Source organism: Oryx dammah, unplaced genomic scaffold, assembly GCF_014754425.2.
Source record: "Oryx dammah isolate SB20612 unplaced genomic scaffold, SCBI_Odam_1.1 HiC_scaffold_29, whole genome shotgun sequence".
Lineage (NCBI taxonomy): Eukaryota > Metazoa > Chordata > Mammalia > Artiodactyla > Bovidae > Oryx > Oryx dammah.
The window spans coordinates 29,742,096-29,765,654 of record NW_024070213.1 but is presented as its reverse complement, the minus strand read 5'-3'; the positions used below and the strand labels follow the sequence as shown (position 1 = coordinate 29,765,654).

The 23,559-nt window shown below is 39.2% G+C and overlaps 1 protein-coding gene across 2 annotated transcripts in view; it reads right to left on the bottom strand.

Moving 5' to 3' along the window:
* Window positions 1-23,559, bottom strand: part of SLCO1C1 (solute carrier organic anion transporter family member 1C1) — a 69,619-nt gene that overhangs the window by 28,458 nt on the left and 17,602 nt on the right. For both annotated transcript variants that reach the window (XM_040235299.1, XM_040235300.1), the window contains exons 3-8: window positions 21,567-21,699; window positions 13,418-13,539; window positions 8,327-8,473; window positions 6,072-6,170; window positions 2,137-2,382; window positions 824-988 (exon numbers count right to left, since the gene is read on the bottom strand). In XM_040235299.1, coding sequence (XP_040091233.1) covers window positions 824-988; window positions 2,137-2,382; window positions 6,072-6,170; window positions 8,327-8,473; window positions 13,418-13,539; window positions 21,567-21,699 — 912 coding nt within the window. The remainder of the gene's footprint in view (window positions 1-823; window positions 989-2,136; window positions 2,383-6,071; window positions 6,171-8,326; window positions 8,474-13,417; window positions 13,540-21,566; window positions 21,700-23,559) is intronic.

The following is a 23,559-nucleotide window of genomic DNA, read 5'->3' as shown; positions in this document are numbered from 1 at the left end:
CCATTCCAGTATTCTTGGGCATCCCTGTTGGCTCAGCTGGTAAAGAATCCACCTGAAATTTGGGAGAGCTGGGTTTGATCTCTGGGTTGGGAAGATCCCCTGGAGGAGAGCATGGCAACCCATTCCAGTATTCTTGCCTGGAAAATCCCCATGGACAGAGGTGCCTGGTGGGCTACAGTCCATAGGTCTCAAAGAGTCAGACACAACTGAACAACTAAGCACACAGTCCAGGTTTTAAAGTATACAGTTGCTTGCAGGACAGTGGTTATGTATTTGGAGATTCTGGTTCTTCTTCATTCATCTTTTCATGTTTTTCTTTGCCTTTGAATATCTTCCTCTTAAATGGTTGTTCTGCTGTGCTAGAAACACAGTCTTTTTAAACAACCCCAAATGTTAGGAGTCAGAGAAGTCTTTCAATCCTGAGCAAATACAAACTTTGTTTTGCAATGCATACCTTCTAACCTGTTTGAATACTTACCTTTTGTAATGCTAGAAACTCTTCAGGTAGACGAGGTACTGTTATGAGGTTTCAGCTACACTTGAAAGACAGATAGCCAGTATTAACAATCTCCTAACAAAATGCATGTTTAGTCTACATGGTATGCTCATGGTCACTCACACACTGTTCTAAATAATTTTTGCTACAAAGTTGTACCACAGACTCTCTAAATATCTTACTCTGCCAGATTTTTCACTCACTTTCTAAAATGTCATAAATTATTTTCAGTCTAAATATTGGAACAACTTTTTAAAACTACTAAGGATCAATAAGACACAGAGTTGATAATACCTATTGGAAAGCAGGAAGGACAGAGAAGCATACCGATAACAAAGTTGGCCTTTGAAGCTGACTGCCCATACTGTTGCTCAATGTACTTCGGTTTGTAAGTTACCATGCCAAATAAAGAATTGAACTGAACGGTGCTTGCACACAAATATAAGAAGTACACTGGATTTCCAAAAAGACTCTTTAGTGATGGCAGAAAATCTATAAGACAAAAATAGCATGGAGTAATTAAAGACAGTGTCACACTCGGCGGAAGACGCAGCCATAGTCTCAGAGCTGAACAGTTGAGTTCTGTTGTCCTGGTTCCCAGGAGCGTTTCTAGAGTGGTACACCCACAAACTGAATGTTAAGCCAGTGGCCAGGTTCAGATCCAGACCTAGGTGCTAACTTCCACAGGCATAAAATCTAGATTATAAATTAGCATCAGTCAGATGAGAAGAGATTCCTCTGATGTGGTAAGAGACATGAGGTATAAGAAAACTCCCTCCCCATGAAGCTGAAAGTCATAGGCTGGACATCGGAAACTTGAGTTTTCTGGTCTCTCTCCTTTGAACTTGGGTCATGGAAGCAGAGAAGAGAATATGAAACTTTTCTCCAGTTAATTATTGATACAATGAGCTTTGGCATTCTCTCTTTTTCCTTTTACACAAGCCAAATAGAAATTTGAAGATTTTCTGTAAATGTCAATATTGCTGGGCCAGTTGAAGGGGACCAATCTTTCTCATGATCACCCGTTTCCACAGGAAAGGAATTCACTAGAACATGTCTGACCTTTGGCCCTACACTCACTCTTTTGATCACTGGTGGGACACATGCAGTGGTGCGCATTCTCAAATGGGTAGCTGTTATCTGTCAAATGGCCACAAGCCCTGAAGGTTCACTTTTCTGACCACACAGACTAATGTGGAGCAACCCTCCCAGGAGGGCTGTTTGCAAGGTCTACACGGAGGAGGTATAAGGGTGGGGATGGCAGCAAAGACTTTTAATAATCTTCATTTCTGCTTCCTATGCTCAGTTGCATCCAACTCTTTGCAAGCTTATGGACTGTAGCCCAACAGGCTCCTCTGTCCATGGAATTTCCCAGTCAAGAATACTGGAGTGAGTTGCCATTTCTGCCTCTAGGGCAGCTTTCTGATCCAGGGATCGAACTCTGACATGTCCTCCGTCCCCTTCATTGGCAGACAAATTCTTTACCACTGTGCCACATGAGAAGCCCTGCTTCCTGTACAGTTTCTTAAATTTTTTTTCTGAACACATGAAGTGGAGAGAGAAGTATTGTTTATAGATCACCTCTAAAATTTCAACAGAAATATGGAAAGTGCTTCACAACTAAAGACAATTGGGCTTACCTCTTGCCATTTCCATGATTTTTGCTTTTTCTCCAGGAGGTGTTTGGTAGTCCGTGTGATCATCCATAATAAACTTAGATTTCTCAGAGGAGGAACTGGAGTCCTCTCTGCTCCTGGGTCTTGGAAGAGTCCTTGGTAAACACCAGAAAGGCACAGCTGCCAGAAGAGTGATGCTTCCTGCTATGAGATAGCCAAGCCACCAGGCACCCACCCACTGTGGGTCCCTTGGGGTGATGGTTATATGATCTGAAAAAGAGATAGAGTGGCTAGAGAACATATACAGCAAAGCTAGTGTATTAAATAAGCCTCTTAAAAAAATCCTAGCATTAGCTCTATCACATCATAAAAATACACAACAATTCATACATGACCACTTTTTTAATAATCTGAACATGTGCCTGATGAACTATGGACAGAGGTTCGTAACATTGCACAGGAGACAGGAATCAAGACCATCCCCAAGAAAAAGAAATGCAAAAAAGCAAAATGGCTATCTGAGAAGGCCTTACAAATAGCTGGGAATAGAAGAGAAGGGAAAAGCAAAGGAGAAAAGGAAAGATATACCTATTTGAATGCAGAGTTCCAAAGATTGGCAAGGAGAGATAGATAGCCTTCCTCAAGATCAGTGCAAAGAAATAGAGGAAAACAATAGAATGGGAAAGACTAGAGATCTCGTCAAGAAAATTAAAGATACCAAGGGAACATTTCATGTAAAAATGGGCTCAATAAAGGACAGAAATGGTATGGACCTAACAGAAGCAGAAGAAATTAAGAAGAGGTGGCAAGAATACACAGAAGAGCTGTACAAAAAAGATCTTCACGACCAAGATAATCACGATGATGTGATCACTCACCTAGAGCCAGACATCCTGGAATGTGAAGTCAAGTGGGCCTTAGGAAGCATCACTACAAACAAAGCTAGTGGAGGTGATGGAATTCCACTGGAGCTATTTCAAACCCTGAAAGATGATGCTGTGAAAGTGCTGCACTCAATATGCCAACAAATTTGGAAAACTCAGCAGTGGCCACAGGATTGGAAAAGGTCAGTTTTCATTCCAATCCCAAAGAAAGGCAATGCCAAAGAATGCTCAAACTACCACACAATTGCACTCATCTCACACGCCAGGAATGCTTAAAATTCTCCAAGCCAGGCTTCAATAGTATGTGAACCGTGAACTTCCAGATGTTCAAGTGGTTTTAGAAAAGGTAGAGGAACCAGAGATCAAATTGCCATGGAAAAAGCAAGAGAGTTCCAGAAAAGCATCTATTTCTGCTTTATTGACTATGCCAAAGCCTTTGACTGTGTGGATTACAAGAAACTGTGGAAAATTCTGAAAGAGATGGGAATACCAGACCACCTGACCTGCTTCTTGAGAAACCTGTATGCAAGTCAGGAAGCAACAGTTAGAACTGGACATGGAACAGACTGGCTCCAAATAGGAAAAGGAGTACGTCAAGGCTGTATATTGTCACCCTGCTTATTTAACTTATATGCAGAGTACATCATGAGAAATGCTGGGCTGGAGGAAGCACAAGCTGGGATCAAGATTGCCAGGAGAAATATCAATAACCTCAGATATGCAGATGACACCACCCTTATGGCAGAACATGAAGAACTAAAGAGCCTCTTGATGAAGGTGAAAGAGGAGAGTGAAAAGGTTAGCTTAAAGCTCAACATTCAGAGAACTAAGACCATGGCATGTGGTCCCATCACTTCATGGCAAATAGATGGGGAAACAGTGGAAACAGTGGCTGACTTTATCATTCTCGACTCCAAATTCACTGCAGATGGTGATTGCAGCCATAAAATTACTCCTTGGAAGGAAAGTTATGACCAACCTAGACAGCATATTCAAAAGCAGAGACATTACTTTGTCAGCAAAGGTCCATCTAGTCAAGGCTATGGTTTTTCCAGTGGTCATGTATGGATGTGAGAGTTGGACTATAAAGAAAGCTGAGCACTGAAGAATTGATGCTTTTGAACTGTGTTGGAAAAGACTCTTGAGAGTCCCTTGGACTGCAAGGAGATCCAACCAGTCCATCTTAAAGGAAATCAGTCCTGTGTTTTCACTGGAAGGATTGATGCTGAAGTTGAAACTCCAATACTTTGGCCACCTGATGTGAAGAGCTGACTCATTGGAAAAGACCCTAATGCTGGGAAAGATTGAGGGCAGGAGGAGAAGGGGACGACAGAGGATGAGATGGTTGGTTGGCATCACAGACTCAATGGACGTGGGTTTGGCTGAACTCCAGGAGGTGGTGATGGACAGGGAGGCTTGGCGTGCTGCAATTCATGGGGTCACAAGAGTCATACACGACTGAGCGACTGAACTGAACTGAACAGTATTATGATCTTGCTTATTGAAGGAAAGAAGATGTCTTCAGAGCAAAATTATTTCTCTTTCATTCCTTATATTAAAAGTATAGAATCTAGAGTCTGGAAGGGGTTCTCACTCTGCTCTGGGCTTCTGCAGAGGGACCCCAGGACCTATAACAGGAGGAAAGCAACATGTGAGGAAGACTTAGGAGGGTTTAAAACCTTATGCTACCTCTCCACATGAGTGCCATTTTCATCTGATTTACACACTGAATGTTTAGAATTTTACTGAAAGAAAAAGATCCTATATGCTCTTGTCCAAATCTAATCTGAACCACTCAGAATGTTATTTATTAAATGATGATTAATGATATTTCAGAGATATTCTAGGTCTGATACAAGATTTGTATATGTTTTAATAATTAAAACATCAATATTTATTCATTATAAAATTTTTAATACTGTTTCTTATTTGAAATGTAAGCATTGACAAGTGTATTTTAAGCAAATACAGTTTTTTAAAAAATATATATAAGAACATATGAAACATACTATTATACTCTAACTCTACTACACTCTATGAGAATCCTTTCACAATGAAGCTTGATCAGTACTATGTTATACTCAGTGAAATGTTTGATTTAGTTTATCACTGCACGTTCATTGCTACCTTTTCACAATTTTCCTCTGTACCTCTCATCATGCCAACACTTTCTTATCTATATCAGTCACCATGACCAGATTTTAAATGTCATGAAGTCAAGGAATCACTATTTTGCTCACTTTGGTAGAACATCACTTGAGTTAGAGTAGACATGAAATAAATTTGAGGAGTAATAAATGAATAAATAAAATTTCTGGAATGCCTATTCCAGTTATTTGATGAAAAAAGAACAGCTAGTGCAAGTGATTTGCATTCTATTATGACACATAATAATCATTTGTAACACACACTACCGACAAGGCAATTCCAAAATTTTTAAAAATAAAATTTGTTTTCTTGTTTTTAACTGCTTTCTAGGAATTCTTCAGAAAAACAGATAATTTCTATCTGTGTCTAGGGCCTACATCTTATAAGGAAAGAAATTAACAGCTATGGAGAGATGAAGTCCTCATTTATTCCCTCCACAAGCATTCCTCCAGAAGGAAAGTTAGTCTCACTATAAAGTTCCTTCAACTAAAAAAGATTTGTACATTAAAGAAAGGAATTTTAGTTGCCAGAGACTTTCAGTCGTTGGCCTGTTTGGAAAGTCCAGAAATATGTTATTAATTGATGTGACTGTAGTAAATGTGGACTCACCTGAAGCCAACAAGAAGCCACAGTTGTTAGTCTTAACTGAGCTTGAATGCCTTTACACTGGGAAACCAGAAGAGCAAAATGATCCAACTGATTAACAAACTCTGGGTCATCTGGTTATAATCACCACCTTTTTTCATGCTCCATTTATTAATGTGTGTGATAATTGTATGAGTAATAAGTTTTCAAGGATTATTTTCATTTTATCAAAGACTACCATCCTATCATTTTGTAAAAAGACAATTTGATATTTTTGACACTATTCCCATTAAAAATTACAGTAACTAAAATAAATGAATAAATAGAAATAAACGTCCTTACCTAGATTTACAAAGCCAGTGTCAACATACAGTTTGGCACATAATGAGCCTAACAGGAAGCCAAAGATTGGTCCTATAATTGCAACTGTCTGCACACATCCTGCAAAATACAAAAGTACCATTTCTTTGCTCTTGTAAATTAATAAAGTTTTAAACAGGAAACATGCATGAGATCCAGTTAGTCACTGAAAATATTTCATCAACTCTTCCCTTAAGTGTGCTTAATTTGTCAACTTTTCAACCTCACTGAATCTGGAAATAACTTCTCAGTGTTGGAAGAAGAATGAGCATCTTTAAGGCATTAATTACCTTTTAGTAAGAAAATAACACTAATACTCAGCTAATTTTGGCAAATGGAACAAATTTTACTCCCCTAAAATTTGGATTGGATTCCCCCTGGTGATAAAAATCAGAATTATACTGTTCTGACAGTCTTTGAAAACCTTTTATGGTCAGTTGTTTAATTGACCATAAGACTTGTTTCGACATTAAAATTGATTTCTTCCGTCTTCATGGGAAAGAGCTTGTGTTTAGAGCTTCCAGGGCACCACCTGTGAGCACAGTAACGATGCAGCTCAAGCCAAGGAGCTTGACTTGAGAGAGGGGAGAGGTGCACTCTGCAATGCTTCTGACCCACCTGGGCGGCTCCAGGTAGCTGGAGCAGATCTCCTCAATGACATCATTTCTAGTAACCAGCAAGTCTGTTCTTCCTTGCAAAATATCACCCATCTGCCTTTTATTTCATCACAGACCATATTGCGCATATCCCTGGGAGATTAACTGGAGTAGTAAATAGCAGTTGCGTGTATGCATGTATGCTCAGTAGTGTCTGACTCTCTGTGACCCCATGGGCTGTAGGTGGAGGAAGGACATATCAAACAGTCCAGCTGAGCATCGGGCCCCCACAGTGTCACACTGCGTGGTGGAAGAAGAACCACATCTGGGCTAAGGGCTCAGTCTTGTGGTCTTTGGCACTTTTCTTAAACTTTCTAGACCTCAGTTTTGTTGTTATTGTTGTTCAGTCACTAAGTCATATCCAACTCTTTTATGACCCCGTGGACTGTAGCCCACCAGGCTTCTCTGTCCCTGGGATTTCCCATGCAAAAATACTGGAGTGCATTGCCATTTCTTCCTCCAGAGAATCTTCCTGAACCTGGGATCAAACCCACATCTCCTGTGGCTCCTGCGTTGGCAAGCAAATTCCTTAACACTGAGCCATCTGGGAAACTCATACCAGATCTTTTACAGAATAGAAAAGAGGACAAAGGAGAAGAGCAGCCTCTGAGCTCCTGGACAGGACAGGGACACGATGACACCTATATGCGTCTTCTGGCTACAATCTTTCTTCTGGTCCCCATCCTGATCTGTGCTGCAGCTTCCCATTAGAACAGGTGCCCTGTTTTTAACTACATATAGCATACTTGGCTGTCATCAGAACCCTCTGGAATTCCGTGTGACTAGCCAGGACAGAACTATACCTAGCTATAGTTAAGTGAGTGAAATCGCTCATCATGTCCGACTCTTTGCAACCCCGTGGACTGGGGCCCACCAAGCTCCTCCATTCAGGCACAGTGCTACTTGCCCCCCACCCCACTGCCTTAATGAATTTAAATCTTGTCCTTCTGTCTCTGAAGGTGAAATCCTTAGAAGATCAGAACCCCCAGAAACCAAGACTAATGTATGAAACAGAGAACAAATTTAGCTTTCAGAACTTAAGAGGCACTCAAATGCTGCTTTGCTTCACCTGGCTTTGGATTGCTATATTTTTGTTTTGGGTCAGGAAGATCCACTGGAGGAGGAAATGGCAACCCACTCCAGTATTCTTGTCTGGAAAACCCCAAGACAGGATATAGTCCATGGGGTGGAAAAGAGTTGTACGTGACTGAATGACTGAACACACCTATTTTTGTTTTTGTGATTTTAGCCACTATTCTATGCACTGGGACCTGTTCTAGAAAAGAGTGGCTCAGGCCTGGCTCTTGTCCTTCTGTATCCATAAAGATACAGGTCATACATTACAGAAGTTGAGCTCACAGATAATTTCTTTTAATCTGATATTCTTTCCCTAATGCAATAGGTCCTTTTAACTGAAGTTTCTTCACTATCCAAACCCTCAGTGTGAACTTCAGAAAAGTGTGATCTGAATAGAGAAGTTAGATATGAAATATAAAATCTTCTGCATCCTATTTAGTTGAGAATAGAGTTGAGAAAACCAGGTATCCTGCACCCCAGGAAGATGAATGAGGTGGGAATAACCAATATAGAAAGCCGCGTTGTCCTGGCTAGCAAAATCATCAAGGTAGGCAATGCCTAGAGGCTGAATGGGAGTTTCTCCAAATCCACGAAGAAGGTTTCCCAGGAAGACGTAAACCCACATGGAGGAGCTGGCATCAACTTGACATTCTTAAAAGGAAAGCAAACAAGAGGATTGAAATTCAATCACTATTGAAGTTAAACATTTATTCTGTATATCTACAAGTTGTCCTAAAGATGCATGAGAATGCAGAAGTGAAATCAGCAATAAATCAATTGATAGGAGTTCGAGCAAGATATTTTAGGTAGTGTAAATCCTCTAGAAACTGACCAAAGTAATCTATTGTTCTTATTTCTTATTTTCTTTCTTTTTATTTCATATTACTACTGAATTATTTGAATTCCTAGACTTCAGTAACATACAATATCCAATCTAGGAAAAAAATAGAAAAATTTGAACAAAGACTTTTCTTGCCTTAATCTTTAAACTTTCTATTTTGCAACAGAAATCACTTGCAGTTTTATTGGTGACCAAGGTTTTGAACTGTGGTGTTGGAGAAGACTCTTGAGAGTCCCTTGGACTGCAAGGAGATCCAACCAGTCCATTCTGAAGGAGATCAGCCCTGGGATTTCTTTGGAGGGAATGATGCTAAAGCTGAAGCTCCAGTACTTTGGCCACCTCATGTGGAGAGTTGACTCCTTGGAAAAGACTTTGATGCTGGGAGGGATTGGGGGCAGGAGGAGAAGGGGACGACCAAGGATGAGATGGCTGGATGGCATCACGGACTCGATGGACATGAGTCTGAGTGAACTCCGGGAGATGGTGATGGACAGGGAGGCCTGGCGTGCTGCAATTCATGGGGTCGCAAAGAGTCGGACATGACTGAGTGAATGGAACTGAACTGAACTGAACTGGAGGTTTATCTGAATTTCAAATTTTATATGGGTGATACTTCAAATTTTAGCAGCATTGCCTACAACTAAAATTGTTTGATAGTGAATAGACATGTTAAGGGCTCAAATTTCAGAAACAAATTCATATAAAGCTTAGGAACCATACTTGGTGGCCCAGACAGTAAAGGATCTGCCTGTAATGCAATGCAGGAGACCCAGGTTCAGTCCATGAGTCTGGAAGGCGCCCTGGTGTAGGGAATGGCTCTCCACTCCAGTATCCTTGCTTGGAGAATTTCATGCACAGTGGAGTCCAGAAGGCTACATGGGGTCGCAAAGAGTCAGATATGACTGAGGGACTGACGCTTTCATGATTTAGTGGTATAACAATTCCAAAAAGAGAGAAGCTTCTGATGGAAATTCAAAGATAAAAATTTTTTAATGCTTTCATAAAAGTCATGTCTTAATATGATCATGTGAAGGAGAATAATTACTCCCCATATTGTAATTAAATACAGTTAGGTGACTTTAACAAAAGTGACAATATTAACTACCTCCAACAATCACCACTTCTGGAAGCCTACTTTCTGGCAAGCACTGAGCTAAGTGGTTTGCAGACATTTTCAAATCAAATTATCCTAAGAATCTTATGAGGTAGGAGATATTTTCTCTTCTAGTAACTTTGAAAGTAATTTTTGAAACTGAAGTGTGGGTTATTAAGAACTTGGGTGAATGCTTTTGTGTGGATGAATCAGACTTTGTGACAGAAAAGATGACTGTGCAATCGTGTGACATTTAGTTCTGATTTTGCCTCTCCTAGAAATGTAGCCAAGTGACCAGGGATATTTCACTTAACTTCTCTGGATTTTTATTTCACTCCCCAAAATACAATGGGACTCCTTTTTCAACATTGATTCCAGTGTCAATTTCAGCCCTGACTTTGGGGGATTCTATTATTGTTGATAGAGGAGTTTTGTAGATACGTGTAGACACTTTAGCTTTGGGCTTTCCATTACAGTGGCCACAAGTCACAGGTGGCCACTGGAATTTATTAATTAAAATTACATGAAATTAAAAATTCAATTCCTCAGTCTCACTGGCTATATTTTAAGGACGCAATCGTCACGTGGGGCTAATAGTTACTATGTGTATGTATGTGTCAGTCACTCAGTTACGTCCAACTCTTTGCAACCGATGAGCTGTAGCCTGTCAGGCTCCTCTGTCCATGGGATCCTCCAGGCAACAATACTGGAGTGGGTAGCCATGCTCTCCTCCAGGGGATCTTGCTGATCTAGGGATCAAACCTGGGTCTCCTGCATTCCAGGTAGATTCTTTACCGTCTGAGCCACCGGTGGACAGTATAGATATAGAACATTCCCATCACTACAGAAGTTCTGGTAGACAGTTCTGCTCTAAAATATTTTCAGGAAATGGGGTTTGCATGCAGAGTATTTTTGAGATGAGTCCTTTATTTGCCCCGCTAACCACTTTAGGATATGCTTGTGTCCACTGTATCTAAGGTTTGTATATATCTATGACTTTAAGTGAACAGGATTTCATTTAAAGGAAAGAAAAGCATTGATTTATGAGTCTTATATTCTGTACCTGCCTAACAATTTGTATCTTTACATTAAAAAATTTCATCCCCCACCTCTAAACCCTACATTTCTCTTTTTAATATGAAAGGTTTAAATATTAGTTGTATTGTCATTTATGGGCTTCCTGGGTGGCACAATGATAGAGAAACTGCTTGCCAATGCAGATGACACAAGAGATGCAGATTTGATTGCTTTTGAGGATGACCCCCTGGAGAAGCAAATGGCAGCCCACTCTAGTATTCTTGCCTGGAAAATTCCAAGGTAGAGGATCCCGGCAGACTACAGTCCATGAAGCCACAAAGAGTTGAAAACGACAGCACGCAAACACACACGCATTGTCATTTATAACATGTCTCTCCCTTGAGTGTCAAAACCAAACCCAAAATATCTTCAATGACTGTACATTATGTACAGACCAAAGTCTAAATCCTTTAGTCTGTCTCCTTGCTTCTTTTTGTGGATCTGAATTAAACTGAATTAAACGTTTGTTGTTTAGTGGCTAAGTCATGTCTGACTCTGCAGTCCTGTGGACTGCAGCACACCAGGCTTCCCTTTCCTTCATTATCTCCCAGAGTTTGCTCAAACTCATGTCCATTGAGTTGGTGATGCCATTTTATCCTCTTTTGCCCCCTTCTTCTCTTGTCCTCAATCTTTTCGAGCATTAGGATTTTTCCAATGAGTCATCTCTTCTCATCAGATGGCCAAAGTATTGGAGCTTCAGCTTCAGCATCAGTTCTTCCAGTGAACATTCAGGGTTGATATCTTTTAGAACTGACTGGTTTGGTCTCCTTGCTGTCCAATGGACTCTCAAGAGTCTTCTCCAGCACCAGAGTTCAAAAGTATCAATTATTTGGCACTCAGCTTTTTTTATGGTCCAGATATCCATTATATTCTCAAATAAACAATCCCTCTGTTTTCATTCATTGATTTATATATGTTCTCCTGAATGTATCTATTGCCTATGTTCATGCTTTCCTTTTCTTCTAGAATGCCTTCTTTTCAAACAGCAGGATAGGATAAACTTTTTACATGTATATGACCACCCCCTTTTTTATCCTCATATTTCAGTATTTCTTTTAATTCTCCTATCCTTGCTTTCATTCAGAGTCAAGCCTCTCTGAGTCTGACTCATTCAGAGTCAGAGTCATTTGCCAGGAAAAGGACATCTCAAAGGAAAGCATCAATGAGGATGTCAGGGGAGTGAAAAGGTTTTATGGTATAGATAAAAGATTTAGATGGATAGCAAGTATGTAAAAGAAGGGCTTCCACACTGCCTCTATAGAAGTGGATTCTGCAGCCTAGGAGTAGGAGAGAGATGAGGGTAGTGGAGAGGAAGAGTTGAGCCTATTGATGCTGAAGGTCTATGGGGAGAGAGGATTTGAGTGTCCACCAGTGCAGCATCCCAGAGACATGGCAAAGACCTGTGGGTAGATTCATGGACTCCATGAGTCAGGAAACCTGTGCCACCATGGACAGGTAGAGCCAGGGAGGTAGCAAGAGCCCAAGGATGAAACGCACTATTGCTAAGCATCCTTGCCCCTGCCTCTTCACAGGGCTTCCAATGCCTAGAATAACATAGAAGAGATGGTTCCCATGCTCCCAAGCATGGCCCACACATAGCCTTGCTGTGCAATGTGGGTCAGCCACATGGAACTCTGGATATGCTAACAAAATTCCCTGAACCCTAACTTGTGTGGAAACTAGAATTATTTCCATGTTTCCATGATGGTCACTTTTGCATCAAAGAGAGCTGCTATGCTATAAAGGACACGAATGTGGACATAAGATGACCCCAAGATGACGTGTATGAACAAACACTGTGGCCAGAAGGATTTTAAATATTTAGGCTGACAGAGGACTGATAATACCAAGACCTCCCCTCCCACAATTTCCCCCTAAAGGGAAATTATGTAAGCTCCTTAGAATGTAAGCTACCCCTGGGAATGTGGGTAGAGATTAGGGACAAATTGACATCACGTTTTTGCCATTTTGATGAAAAGGGGCTGAACACAAAAATTAAACTGTGTTTGGGGAAAAAATAAATTTACTTTATAGGAGATTTGTACATGTTAAACTTGTTTTACCCTGTTACACATTATTTAGAACTGCTGTAAACTTTCCCAGTCATCAGCAATTAATGCACCATCTTTCTATAATATTTGATTTTCTGAGTATTTTCTTAAGATCTCATCATATACTGCTTTTGTTTTTGTTGTTCAATCACTAAGTTGTGTCTGATTTTTTGTGATGCCATGAGCTGCAGCATAACAGTCTTCCCTGGCCTTCACTATCTCCCAGGGTTTGCTCAAACTCATGTCCATTGAGTTGATGGTGCCATCCAACCACCTCATCATCTGTTTCCCCCCTTCTCCTGCCCTCAATCTTTCCTAGCATCAGGGTCTTTTCCAATGAGTTGACTCTTCACATCAGGGGGCCAAAGTATTGGAGCTTCAGCTTTATATTCTATGATTTTTTTTAATGGCACTATAATATCTCAATTTAAGTAGTAAAGCTTTTGACAGTAAAAATCATATACCACGTGCTAAGTCACCTATAAAGACTTTAAAAATAACTTGTTTACTCAAGTAAAAAGTAATCATCTTACCATTAATTTTGGATTGTGATTTTTCCACAACTGGAATTGGTAATGAATTGTTTGAATCCAGGAGACATGGAGAGATACTGAGAGTGGAATTGGAGACAGGAGAATACCTTTCATATTTGTACCTGTATAAAAAGAACATTTTCTTAGCATCATATGAAAAATATTATAAGTATACTACTTGACTCACTAGGATACCTGTATGAATCTACAGCTCTCTCTGAATCTATATTACTAAATCAAACCAGCGTTTAACAGTACAGTTTTCTGAAGAGAGTGCTAGAATATCTGCTTCACATATATTACACTATATCTGAACCAACTGCCCAGTGTCATGAAAGTCAATACAAGAATGATTTAGAGGCTCATTTTAATATAAAATAATAACTATAAATCACCTACTCTGTTGGTGAAAAAATATCAAACATTCCATAACATCATGCTTATCTCTGAAAACAATAAATAACAATTAATGTCTATACTTGGAGTTGTAAATTTAGTAGAACACTTGGAATGTTGATTCTAGAGAACTGAGAATGATACTTAGGCTTTTTGAACCCTTTATCCAGACAGTATCCTATTCTTCATTTTATTAATCTGGCTCTAAGTTATTTCTAATGTTCTCTGTTTATAAGGTTACTATGGCAGCTGGATTGAGGAGCCAATGCCAGATGGTAGGACTGTGATCATTCCATCTACAGCTCCCCAGCACCATTATTGTTTTGTTCAGTTGCTAAGTTGTGTCCAACTCTTTGCAATCCCATGGACTGTAGCATGCTAAGCTTTTCTATCCTTCACTGTCTCCTGGAGTTTTCTCAAATTCATGTCCATTGACTCAGTGATGCTGTCTAACCATCTCTTCCCCTGCCACCCTCTTCTCCTTTTGCCTTCAATCTTTCCCAGCATCAGAATCTTTTCCAGTGAGTCAGCACTTCTCATCAGATGGCCAAAGTACTGGAGCTCCAACTTCAGCATCAGTCCTTCCAATGAATATCTAGGGTTGATTTCCTCTAGGATTGACTAGTTTGATCTTCTTGCAGTCCAAGGGGTTCTCAAGAGTCTTCTCCAGCACCACAATTCAAAAGCATCAATTCTTCAGCACTCAGCTTTCCTTATGGCCCAACTCTTACATCCATACATGACTACTGAAAAACCAGAGCTTTGACTATATGGGCCTTTGTTGACAAAGTGATGTCTGCTTTTTCATATGCTATCTAGGTTTGTCATAGCACCATAGCACCATACTCCTTCTCAAATTACCCTTCAGAAGTCAGTTTTTCTGCTCCATGAGCACCTTTCAGGGCAGAGGTAACTGATGAAAGGAATCACATCACCTTGATTCTCATTTTGTTCAGGCATTATGTGACTAAAGGCTAATCATCTTAGTAATGTTTAAAATAGTAATAGCTATTTAACACAATAAGGTCAAGATGTATTGACTTGTTAACATATTCAGATTGGTAAATGGCTTATCTTATATCAGGGCTTCCCTGGTGGTTCAGATGGTTAAAAAATCCATCTGCAATGCAGGAGACCTTGGTTCAATCCCTGGGTTGGGAAAATCTGCTAGAGGGGAGCATGGCAATCCACTCCAGTATTCTTGCCTGGAGAATCCTGTGGACAGAGAAGCCTGGTGGGCTACAGTCCATGGGGTTGCAAAAAGTCAGATATGACTGAGTGACTAAGCATACAGTGCATATCAGTGTTGCATAACCTACACGTCAATGGGTCTATGAACCTCATTGGAAAAATAAAAATATTTTTGTATATATGTATTTAAGGGAAGAGGTTCATAGTTTTGGCACTTTTATCGAATGAACCCTTGACCAAAATAGGTTTCCTAAGTTACAAAGACAAGTAACATTTCAGGTGTTGGGTGTATGGATGTTCCTGTGCAATTCTTTTAAGTTCTTTTTTATATGTCTGAATATTTTTATAATAAACCTTAGAAAAATTAAAAAAAAGAACTACTTAATGAGAATAAGTTTTAAAGATTATTAGCTACAGAGGAGAACATTTAGCATTAAAATCATGGTAAATATAATTTTCTTTCTTTAATATAATTCCAGAGATACCAGGGATTATTATTGGGTTGGCCAAAAGTACATTTGAGTTTTTCCATGAGATGTTTACAGAAAAACCCTAATGGACTTTTTGACTAACCCAATATAAAACCTAAATGCTCTTAAAATGACTATCAGTAGCAATTAGGTAGTAATTTGAAAGTTTTTAGTTATTTGAGCTTTCTGTTTAATCTATCAGAAGGCAACTGCTGCATATAAAATTATTTAGATCTTGAATAAATAGAATTTTATGTAAGTGCCACTTTTGCCACTAAATACTACAATGACAACCTTTTCAAATTTCAGTTTTCTTAGTTATAAGATGGGGGCTATAGGTGTGGTCTGTGCTTATTTAGGCTCTATTGTTTAAGTAAACAAAGAAGTGTTTGAACAGGGGGCCAGTGGTATTCAGTTCAGTCACTCAGTTGTGTCCAACTCATTGCGACACTATGAAATACACCACACCAGGCCTCCCTGTCCATCACCAACTCCCGGAGTTTACCCAAACTCATATTCATTGAGTTGGTGGTGCCATCTAACCATCTCATCCTCTGTCGTCCCCTTCTCCTCCTACCTTCAATCTTTTCCAACATCAGGGTCTTTCAAATGAGTCAGCTCTTCGCATCAGGTGGCCAAAGTATTGAAGTTTCAGCTTTAACATCAGTTCTTCCAATGAACATCCAGGACCAAATTCCCCTAGGATGGACTGGTTGGATCTCCTTGCTGTCCAAGGGACTCTTAAGAGTCTTCTCCAATACCACAGTTCAAAAGCATCAATTCTTCTGTGATCAGCCCTCCTTATAGTCCAACTCTCATATCCATACATGACTACTGGAAAACCATAGTTTTGACTGTACAGGCCTTTGTTGGCAAAGTGACGTCTCTGTTTTTTAATACGCTGTCTAGTTTGGTCATAACTTTCCTTCCAAGGAGCAAGAGTCTTTTAATTTCATGGCTGCAGTCACCATCTGCAGTGATTTTGGAGCCCATAAAAATAAAGTCAGCCACTGTTTGCACTGTTTCCCCATCTATTTCCCATGAAGTGATGGGACCAGATGACATGATCTTAGTTTTCTGAATGTTGAGCTTAAGCCAACTTTTTCACTCTTCTCTTTCACTTTCATCAAGAGGCTCTTTAGTTCTTCACTTTCTGCCATAAGGGTGGTGTCATCTGCATATCTGAGTTTATTGATATTTCTCCCAGCAATCTTGATTCCAGCTTGTGCTTCTTCCAGCCCAGAGTTTCTCATGATGTACTCTGCATATAAGTTAAATAAGCAGGGTGACAATATACAGCCTTAACGTACTCCTTTTCCTATTTGGAACCAGTCTGTTGTTCCATGTCCAGTTCTAATGGTTGCTTCCTGACCTGCATACAGATTTAAAATCTTTTAAATCTGGGATTTTAGTTCTGTTCTAACTTCCAGCCCCACTGACACGCTTTTGATTCTGATCCATGAAGTTGCAGAGTGGCCCTCTAAATAGTCTCTTTGCTTTCACATTGGCTCCACCAGAGTTATTTTCCTGAGCAGTAGGTACTAGATCCTTTTAAAAATATGTCAGATTGTGTCATTCTGTTCAAATCTCTCACCTGGCTTCTTATCCCATTCTGAGGAGGTATCATCCTTGCAATAATTGGTGACCTTATTACCTGTGTTGTGGGGTCTATAAAGGTGTAGCACCAGTTGAATCTTAACCACCCACCCAGAACTACTGACTCAGAATCTACCTTTTGTCAAGAGCTTCAGGCAATTTAAATGTCCATCACGGTTTGAGAATCAACTTGAAGTCTCCTTCTCTACCACCACCACCACCACCCCCAAACCCACTTTCCTCTTGCTCATCTCTGCAGCAGACATCATGCCTGACTCCATCCTCTTGCTATAGAAACATTCACTGTTCATCTAGCCTGGAATCTTCTTCCCCAGATGTCTGTGTGGCACTCATCTCTTTCAGCCTTTATGAAAAGTCATCATCTTGGTAAGTAATCCCCTGACAACGCTGCTTTAAACTGCAAGCCCTCATGTACTCTTATGTGTCTTCCCTGGGTTATTTTTCTCTATGGCACTTAACATTTCCAGCATATGTCATTATTTATCTGTTTGTTTACTCTCTCTCTCTTTCTAATAAGATCTGTGACAGCAGAGGTTTTTGTCACTGCTCTATTCCTGTTACCTAGAACAGTGATCAATATATATTTATCAAATTCATGAATCAGATAAGCTAACACACATAAAACTGAACACAGTCTGTTGGGAGTAGGCCCTTAATAATTGATATCTATAATTAATATTATGTTTTATTGACATCAAGGGTATTTCTGCCAAGCAGAGTATAGTCATCACTGAAAGAACAAAAATTAACATTTTGAACAAGTGTCCAATTTGACTAATGCTGTGAAAAGTTGGAAAGAAATTATTATAATAATCCTCAGTAGAAAGTAAATTTCATGAGGGAAAGAATTGTGTGTGTGTGTTTGGGGGAGGGTATTTTTGTTTTCTTTCTTTTTGATTTTTCTCCATTGTCTGTCATGGTACCATCTGAGCCACCAGAAAAACCCACCAGGCAATTGGCAGACACTAAATAATAAATGAACAAATGTATCTTTTGACATATAAAGGTGGTTGATAAGAATTTGTCTTTATTTTTAAGCATGAGCCTGATTGGCTTCTTAGATATACTTTTACTTCTGATTTTCTTGGATTAGTATATTTGTCATTAACTTGAAGGGACACTCAGCAGTGGCCACAGGACTGGAAAAGGTCAGTTTTCATTCCTATCCCAAAGAAAGGCAATGCCAAAGAATGCTCAAACTACCACACAATTGCACTCATCTCACACGTTAGTAAAGTAATGCTCAAAATTCTCCAAGCCAGCCTTCAGCAATATGTGAACTGTGAAATTCCAGATTGTTCAAGCTGGTTTTAGAAAAGGCAGAGGAACCAGAGATCAAATTGCCAACATCCACTGGATCATGGAAAAAGCAAGAGAGTTCCAGGAAAACATCTACTTCTGCTTTATTTACTATGCCAAAGTCTTTGACTGTGTGGATCATAAGAAACTGTGGAAAGTTCTGAAAGAGATGGGAATACCAGACCACCTGACCTGCCTCCTGCAAAATCTGTATGCAGTTCAAGAAGCAACAATTAGGGCCAGACATGGAACAATGGACTGGTTCCAAACAGGAAAAGGAGTACGTCAAGGCTGTATATTGTCACCCTGCTTATTTAACTTATATGCAGAGTACATCATGAGAAACGCTGGGCTGGAAGAAGCACAAGCTAGAATAAAGATCGCCGGGAGAAATATCAATAACCTCAGATATGCAGATGACACCACCCTTATTGTAGAATGTGAAGAAGAACTAAAGAGCCTCTTGATGAAGGTGAAAGAGGAGAGTGAAAAATTTGGCTTAAAGCTCAACATTCAGAAAACGAAGATCATGGCATCTGGTCCCATCACTTCATGGCAAATAGATGGTGAAACAGTGGAAACAGTGGCTGACTTTATATTTTTGGGCTCCAAAATCACTGCATATGGTGACTGCAGCCATGAAATTAAAAGACTCTTGCTCCTTGGAAGGAAAGTTATGACCAAACTAGACAGCATATTAAAAAGCAGAGAGATTACTTTGTCAACAAAGGTCCATCTAGTCAAGGCTATGGTTTTTCCAGTAGTCCAGTACAACATGGATGTCAGAGTTGGACCATAAAGAAAGCTGAGCGCCGAAGAATTGATATTTTCGAACTGTGGTGTTGGAGAAGACCCTTGAGAGTCCCTTGGACAGCAAGGAGATCCAACCAGTCCATCCTAAAGGAGATCAATCCTGGGTGTTCATTGGAGGGACTGATGTTAAAGCTGAAACTTCAATACTTTGGCCACCTGATGCAAAGAGGTGACTCATTTGAAAAGACCCTGATGCTGGGAAAGATTGAGGGTGGGAGGAGAAGGGTACAACAGAGGATGAGATGGTTGGATGGCATCACCGACACAATGGACATGGGTTTGGGTGTATTCCGGGAGTTGGTGATGGGTAGGGAGGCCTGGCATGCTGCATTTCATGGGGTCGCAAAGAGTCAGACATGACTGAGTGACTGAACTGCACTGAACTGAAGTGATACTATTCTTAATCTGAGTGCAACACCTTTAAGATAAATCATTGCCATCTCTGGTTGAAACCAGGTGGCTTAGTTATCTAAAGAGGATTGATAACAAAACACAACTAGAATGACACAGCTGTTAGCTAAGGATTTTACCTGTGTCATCTCACTGAATATCTTCAACAATATTACAAGCTAACTATTGTTTTTATTACCTATAATATGCATTTTAAGGTGCACAAACTGAGGTCTAGGAAGACTAGGTAATATGCCCAAGGTCACATTTCTTCTGAGCTACTGATGCCCTTCCGAATGAGTTAGGTCAAGGGTCAAGGATTTATCTAGTTTCTGTAACTGCTTTCAAATGTTTTAATATTTTTAGTGGGACTCTTTTTTCCCCCTCTGAGAAAATTGCTGCATGGAGACTCAATGATTAGAATAGATAACACAGAAATGGATCAAGCAGGCGTTACTGGGATTACAGACTATTTTCTCAGCCCTCTCCTTTTCCTCCTCCTTACCCACTGGCTGCATATAATACCTTTGTAGAATCTCAGTGATGTAAGGACATTTCTGCCCTGTGGAAAGGAGGTCAGATATGTGTCTAAAGAGTAGGCAGAAATCTTGAAGCCATGCAAAGACAAAGGGATCACAGAAACCATCCAAATAGGTAGGAAAGATTCTACACAAAGGATTCTGTGAGCTGTCTTTATAGATCAGATATAGATGTCAAAATCACTTACATAAGTGACCTGGGAACCCAAGAAAAAGTTTGGACCAGATCATTTGTGGGCTTCTCAGGTGACACTAGTGGTAAAGAACCTGCCTGCCAAGGCAGGAGATGTGAGAGACATGGGTTCAGTCACTGGATCGGGAAGATCTCCTGGAGGAGGTCAGGACAACCCACTCCAGTATTCTTGCCTAGAGAATCTCATGGGCAGAGGACCCTGGCAAGCTAGTCTATAGAGTCACAAAGAATCAGACATGACTGAAGCAACTTAGCACACATGCAGATCATTTGTAAATCTCTCCAGCTTTGAAATGTCATGGTATGGTGGTCTAGAGTGGGAAGTCATCAAAAATATATCTGATACATAATTTCCTAAAATATTCTCTTGCTTTAAAACCTCTTGCTTGTCACTTGGCTCAGTAGGCAATGGGCAACCACAGAGAAGAGAGGCAGTATGTATATGAATGAAGAAGATATCAGAATGCCCTAAGGATCCAGTTCTGTAAATTAGAAAACACCTAAACTTGAGAAGGTCACCAGAATTTCTAGGTGTGGTCCTTAGCTTTAAACTAAGAAAAAAAAAGGATAAACTGTGCTCTCCTGCCTCATGGGTTGTCATGAAGATGAAATGATATGATGAAATCTTTGAAACTACTAAAGTTGTATGCAAGTACTAATAAAATTACTAACAAAAGTATCAACAGGGAACTTCAAGTTTACAGAATACAAACACTCCATTTCTGTTGAGAAAGTTCTGTGAGATAATATTTGAATCTTGAATAGCTATTTCAGTTGGTAATGTATCCCTCAGTCAATGATCTACCAGTCAGTTTTACCATGATCCAGCATATTGTCTGTAGCATTCTTTTATTACCCATTTGATGCTCATTTGATGCTTATTGCTTTTTCTTTACTTAGAACTTTGCCTCTACAGCTGTATTAAATTATTTGAATGAAGGCATGTTTGTGAAAATTTCCCTTAAATAATGTTGACATCCAAACATAGTGGTATATTGAAAGACATTTTTTTTACAGTTTATTAAATCATAAGCAAAATTGTAAGCATTTTGAAATTTTGCCCAAAGTGCATGTAATAAAATAAGATGTAAATTATCATGGTTATCATGATACAAACTATCATGGTTATTGTAATGGCCAGGAATTATTTTCTCAAATTTAAATAGTTAATTGTATTCATTAAAAGAGAGGCAATACAGTTGTTGGTTAACATAAGAAAAAGATATTTGCATTAGACTTACTGCTCCATGAAGAACTGAGGCATTGCAATGAGCAATGTTCCAACTCCCATGATCAGGCACCCAGCTCCAATTATTTTTGGCCTGTGAAGCTTGGCTCCAAAGTAGCTAACAAATGCTATAACTAAGAGATTCCCTTTGGGGAAAAGAATAAAATGTTCATAAATTAGAGAACTTAGAAAGTCATCAGCATAACTAAATAACTATAACTGAATGAATGAATGTCTATGGCAAGTTGGGCAAAGTTTGTTTTGACTAAACCATCTCCCACCATCTTCCCCATCATTTGTCTGTCTTTCCTTTAATCTGAGATGACTGTTGAAACAATCCTGAGATTCATTACTTCAATCATGTCATCCCTTTATCAAGATACTTTAATAACTAACCATTCTACCTTGTTTTCATCCACCTTAATTATTTGTCCTTTTAAAGTGTTTTATCAATAAATTAAATTGTAGAAGGCTTCCTATAGTTTCACTCCTAAATTTTTCTTGGTGGTTTTGAAGTAAACTTTATGACTCTTTCTTCATTTGTTAACATTTTCTATTAAAACCTCTCTTGGTTTCCCATAAAACATACATCATATAGTCTTGCTTTAGCTGATATTCCCCAAAGAAAAAACAAACACAATTGTTTCACTTTATGAAATCAAATTATGAAATGCTCAGTTGTGTCCAACTCTTTCAGACTCCATGGACTGTAGCCCACCAGGCCCCTCTGTTCATTGAATTTTTCAGGCAAGAATCCTGAAGTGGGTTGCTATTTCCTATTCCAGGAGATCTTCCTGACCCAGGGATTAAGCCGGCATCTCTTGCATCTCCTGCTTTGGCAGGCAGATTCTTTACCACTACACAACCTGGGAAGCCTGCTTGCTTACATACTTTTTACAAAACTAAAAGGTTCAAAATAGAAATAAAAAATTATTCCACATAGCTTCATAAACACATCAATTATATTTATATAATTATCTCAATGTATGCTCAGAATACAAATTTTATGAAATAAAAAGTCTCTGTAAGATATAACCATCTCTTTTTAAAAAATAAACAATAAAGTTTTTTGAAGGTAGGACTTAAGGCTTTCTAAAATATCTCCAGTGAAGCAGTCGATGATGGTGATTAACTGATTAAACATGCTTTAGGCAAGATTTTCTCATGCCTTGCTGTGTACGAAAATTACTGGAAAGGAGTGGCAAGGTAAATATTCACAGAAGCATTAAAATGCAGAATCTTGGCAGCTCTCAACAGTTTCTGATTTCATGGATGGGGGAGGGGATACAGGCCAAGAAATCTGCATTTTTAATACTCATTCAAATGTGTTGATGGGGATAATTCCTGGAACATGCTTTGATAAACATTGCTTAGGGTCTTAGATTTCAAGGGACTTTAATGTTTTAGCTATTTACATTTAGAGTATTTATTTTTTTAAAGATTGTGGTGCTAGATAAAGTAAAACTTATCATTTCTCCAGCAATTGATTGTGGAGTCTGTTGGGTGGCCTAGGTTTGAAGTTGTCGATGTTTTCAATTTTCCAGAAAGAGTGAGTTTCTTTACATCTGTAAGCAATCATCTAATTTACTACTGTCTATTCACACTGCCAGCTTTAGTTAAGTGCAAAAACAGTAGCGATTTTTATTGTTTTGAGGATAATAATGATAGTGAAAAAAGTAGCTTGCTCCTGGCTACAGTGGCTTCAGGCTTCTTCACCAGGAAGAATTGAGCTCTTTCTAGGTTTCATATAAAAAAAGCTTAAGTTTGTATGAAATCACTTATTTAATATTTAAGTATTTAGTAGAAGAAATGTTGTAATATATATATATATAGATAATTATGTCTGTAATTTTGCTAATGTGTCACAGTAGATAAACAAAACTAAATCAAAACCTAACTTTTAGTTTATAGGTAATGTGCCCTCCATCACCACCATTACCCAAATTCCCATACCACCCATATGTCACAATAAAGGACTCACGTTTACAGGCTGTTTCTGTGTTATA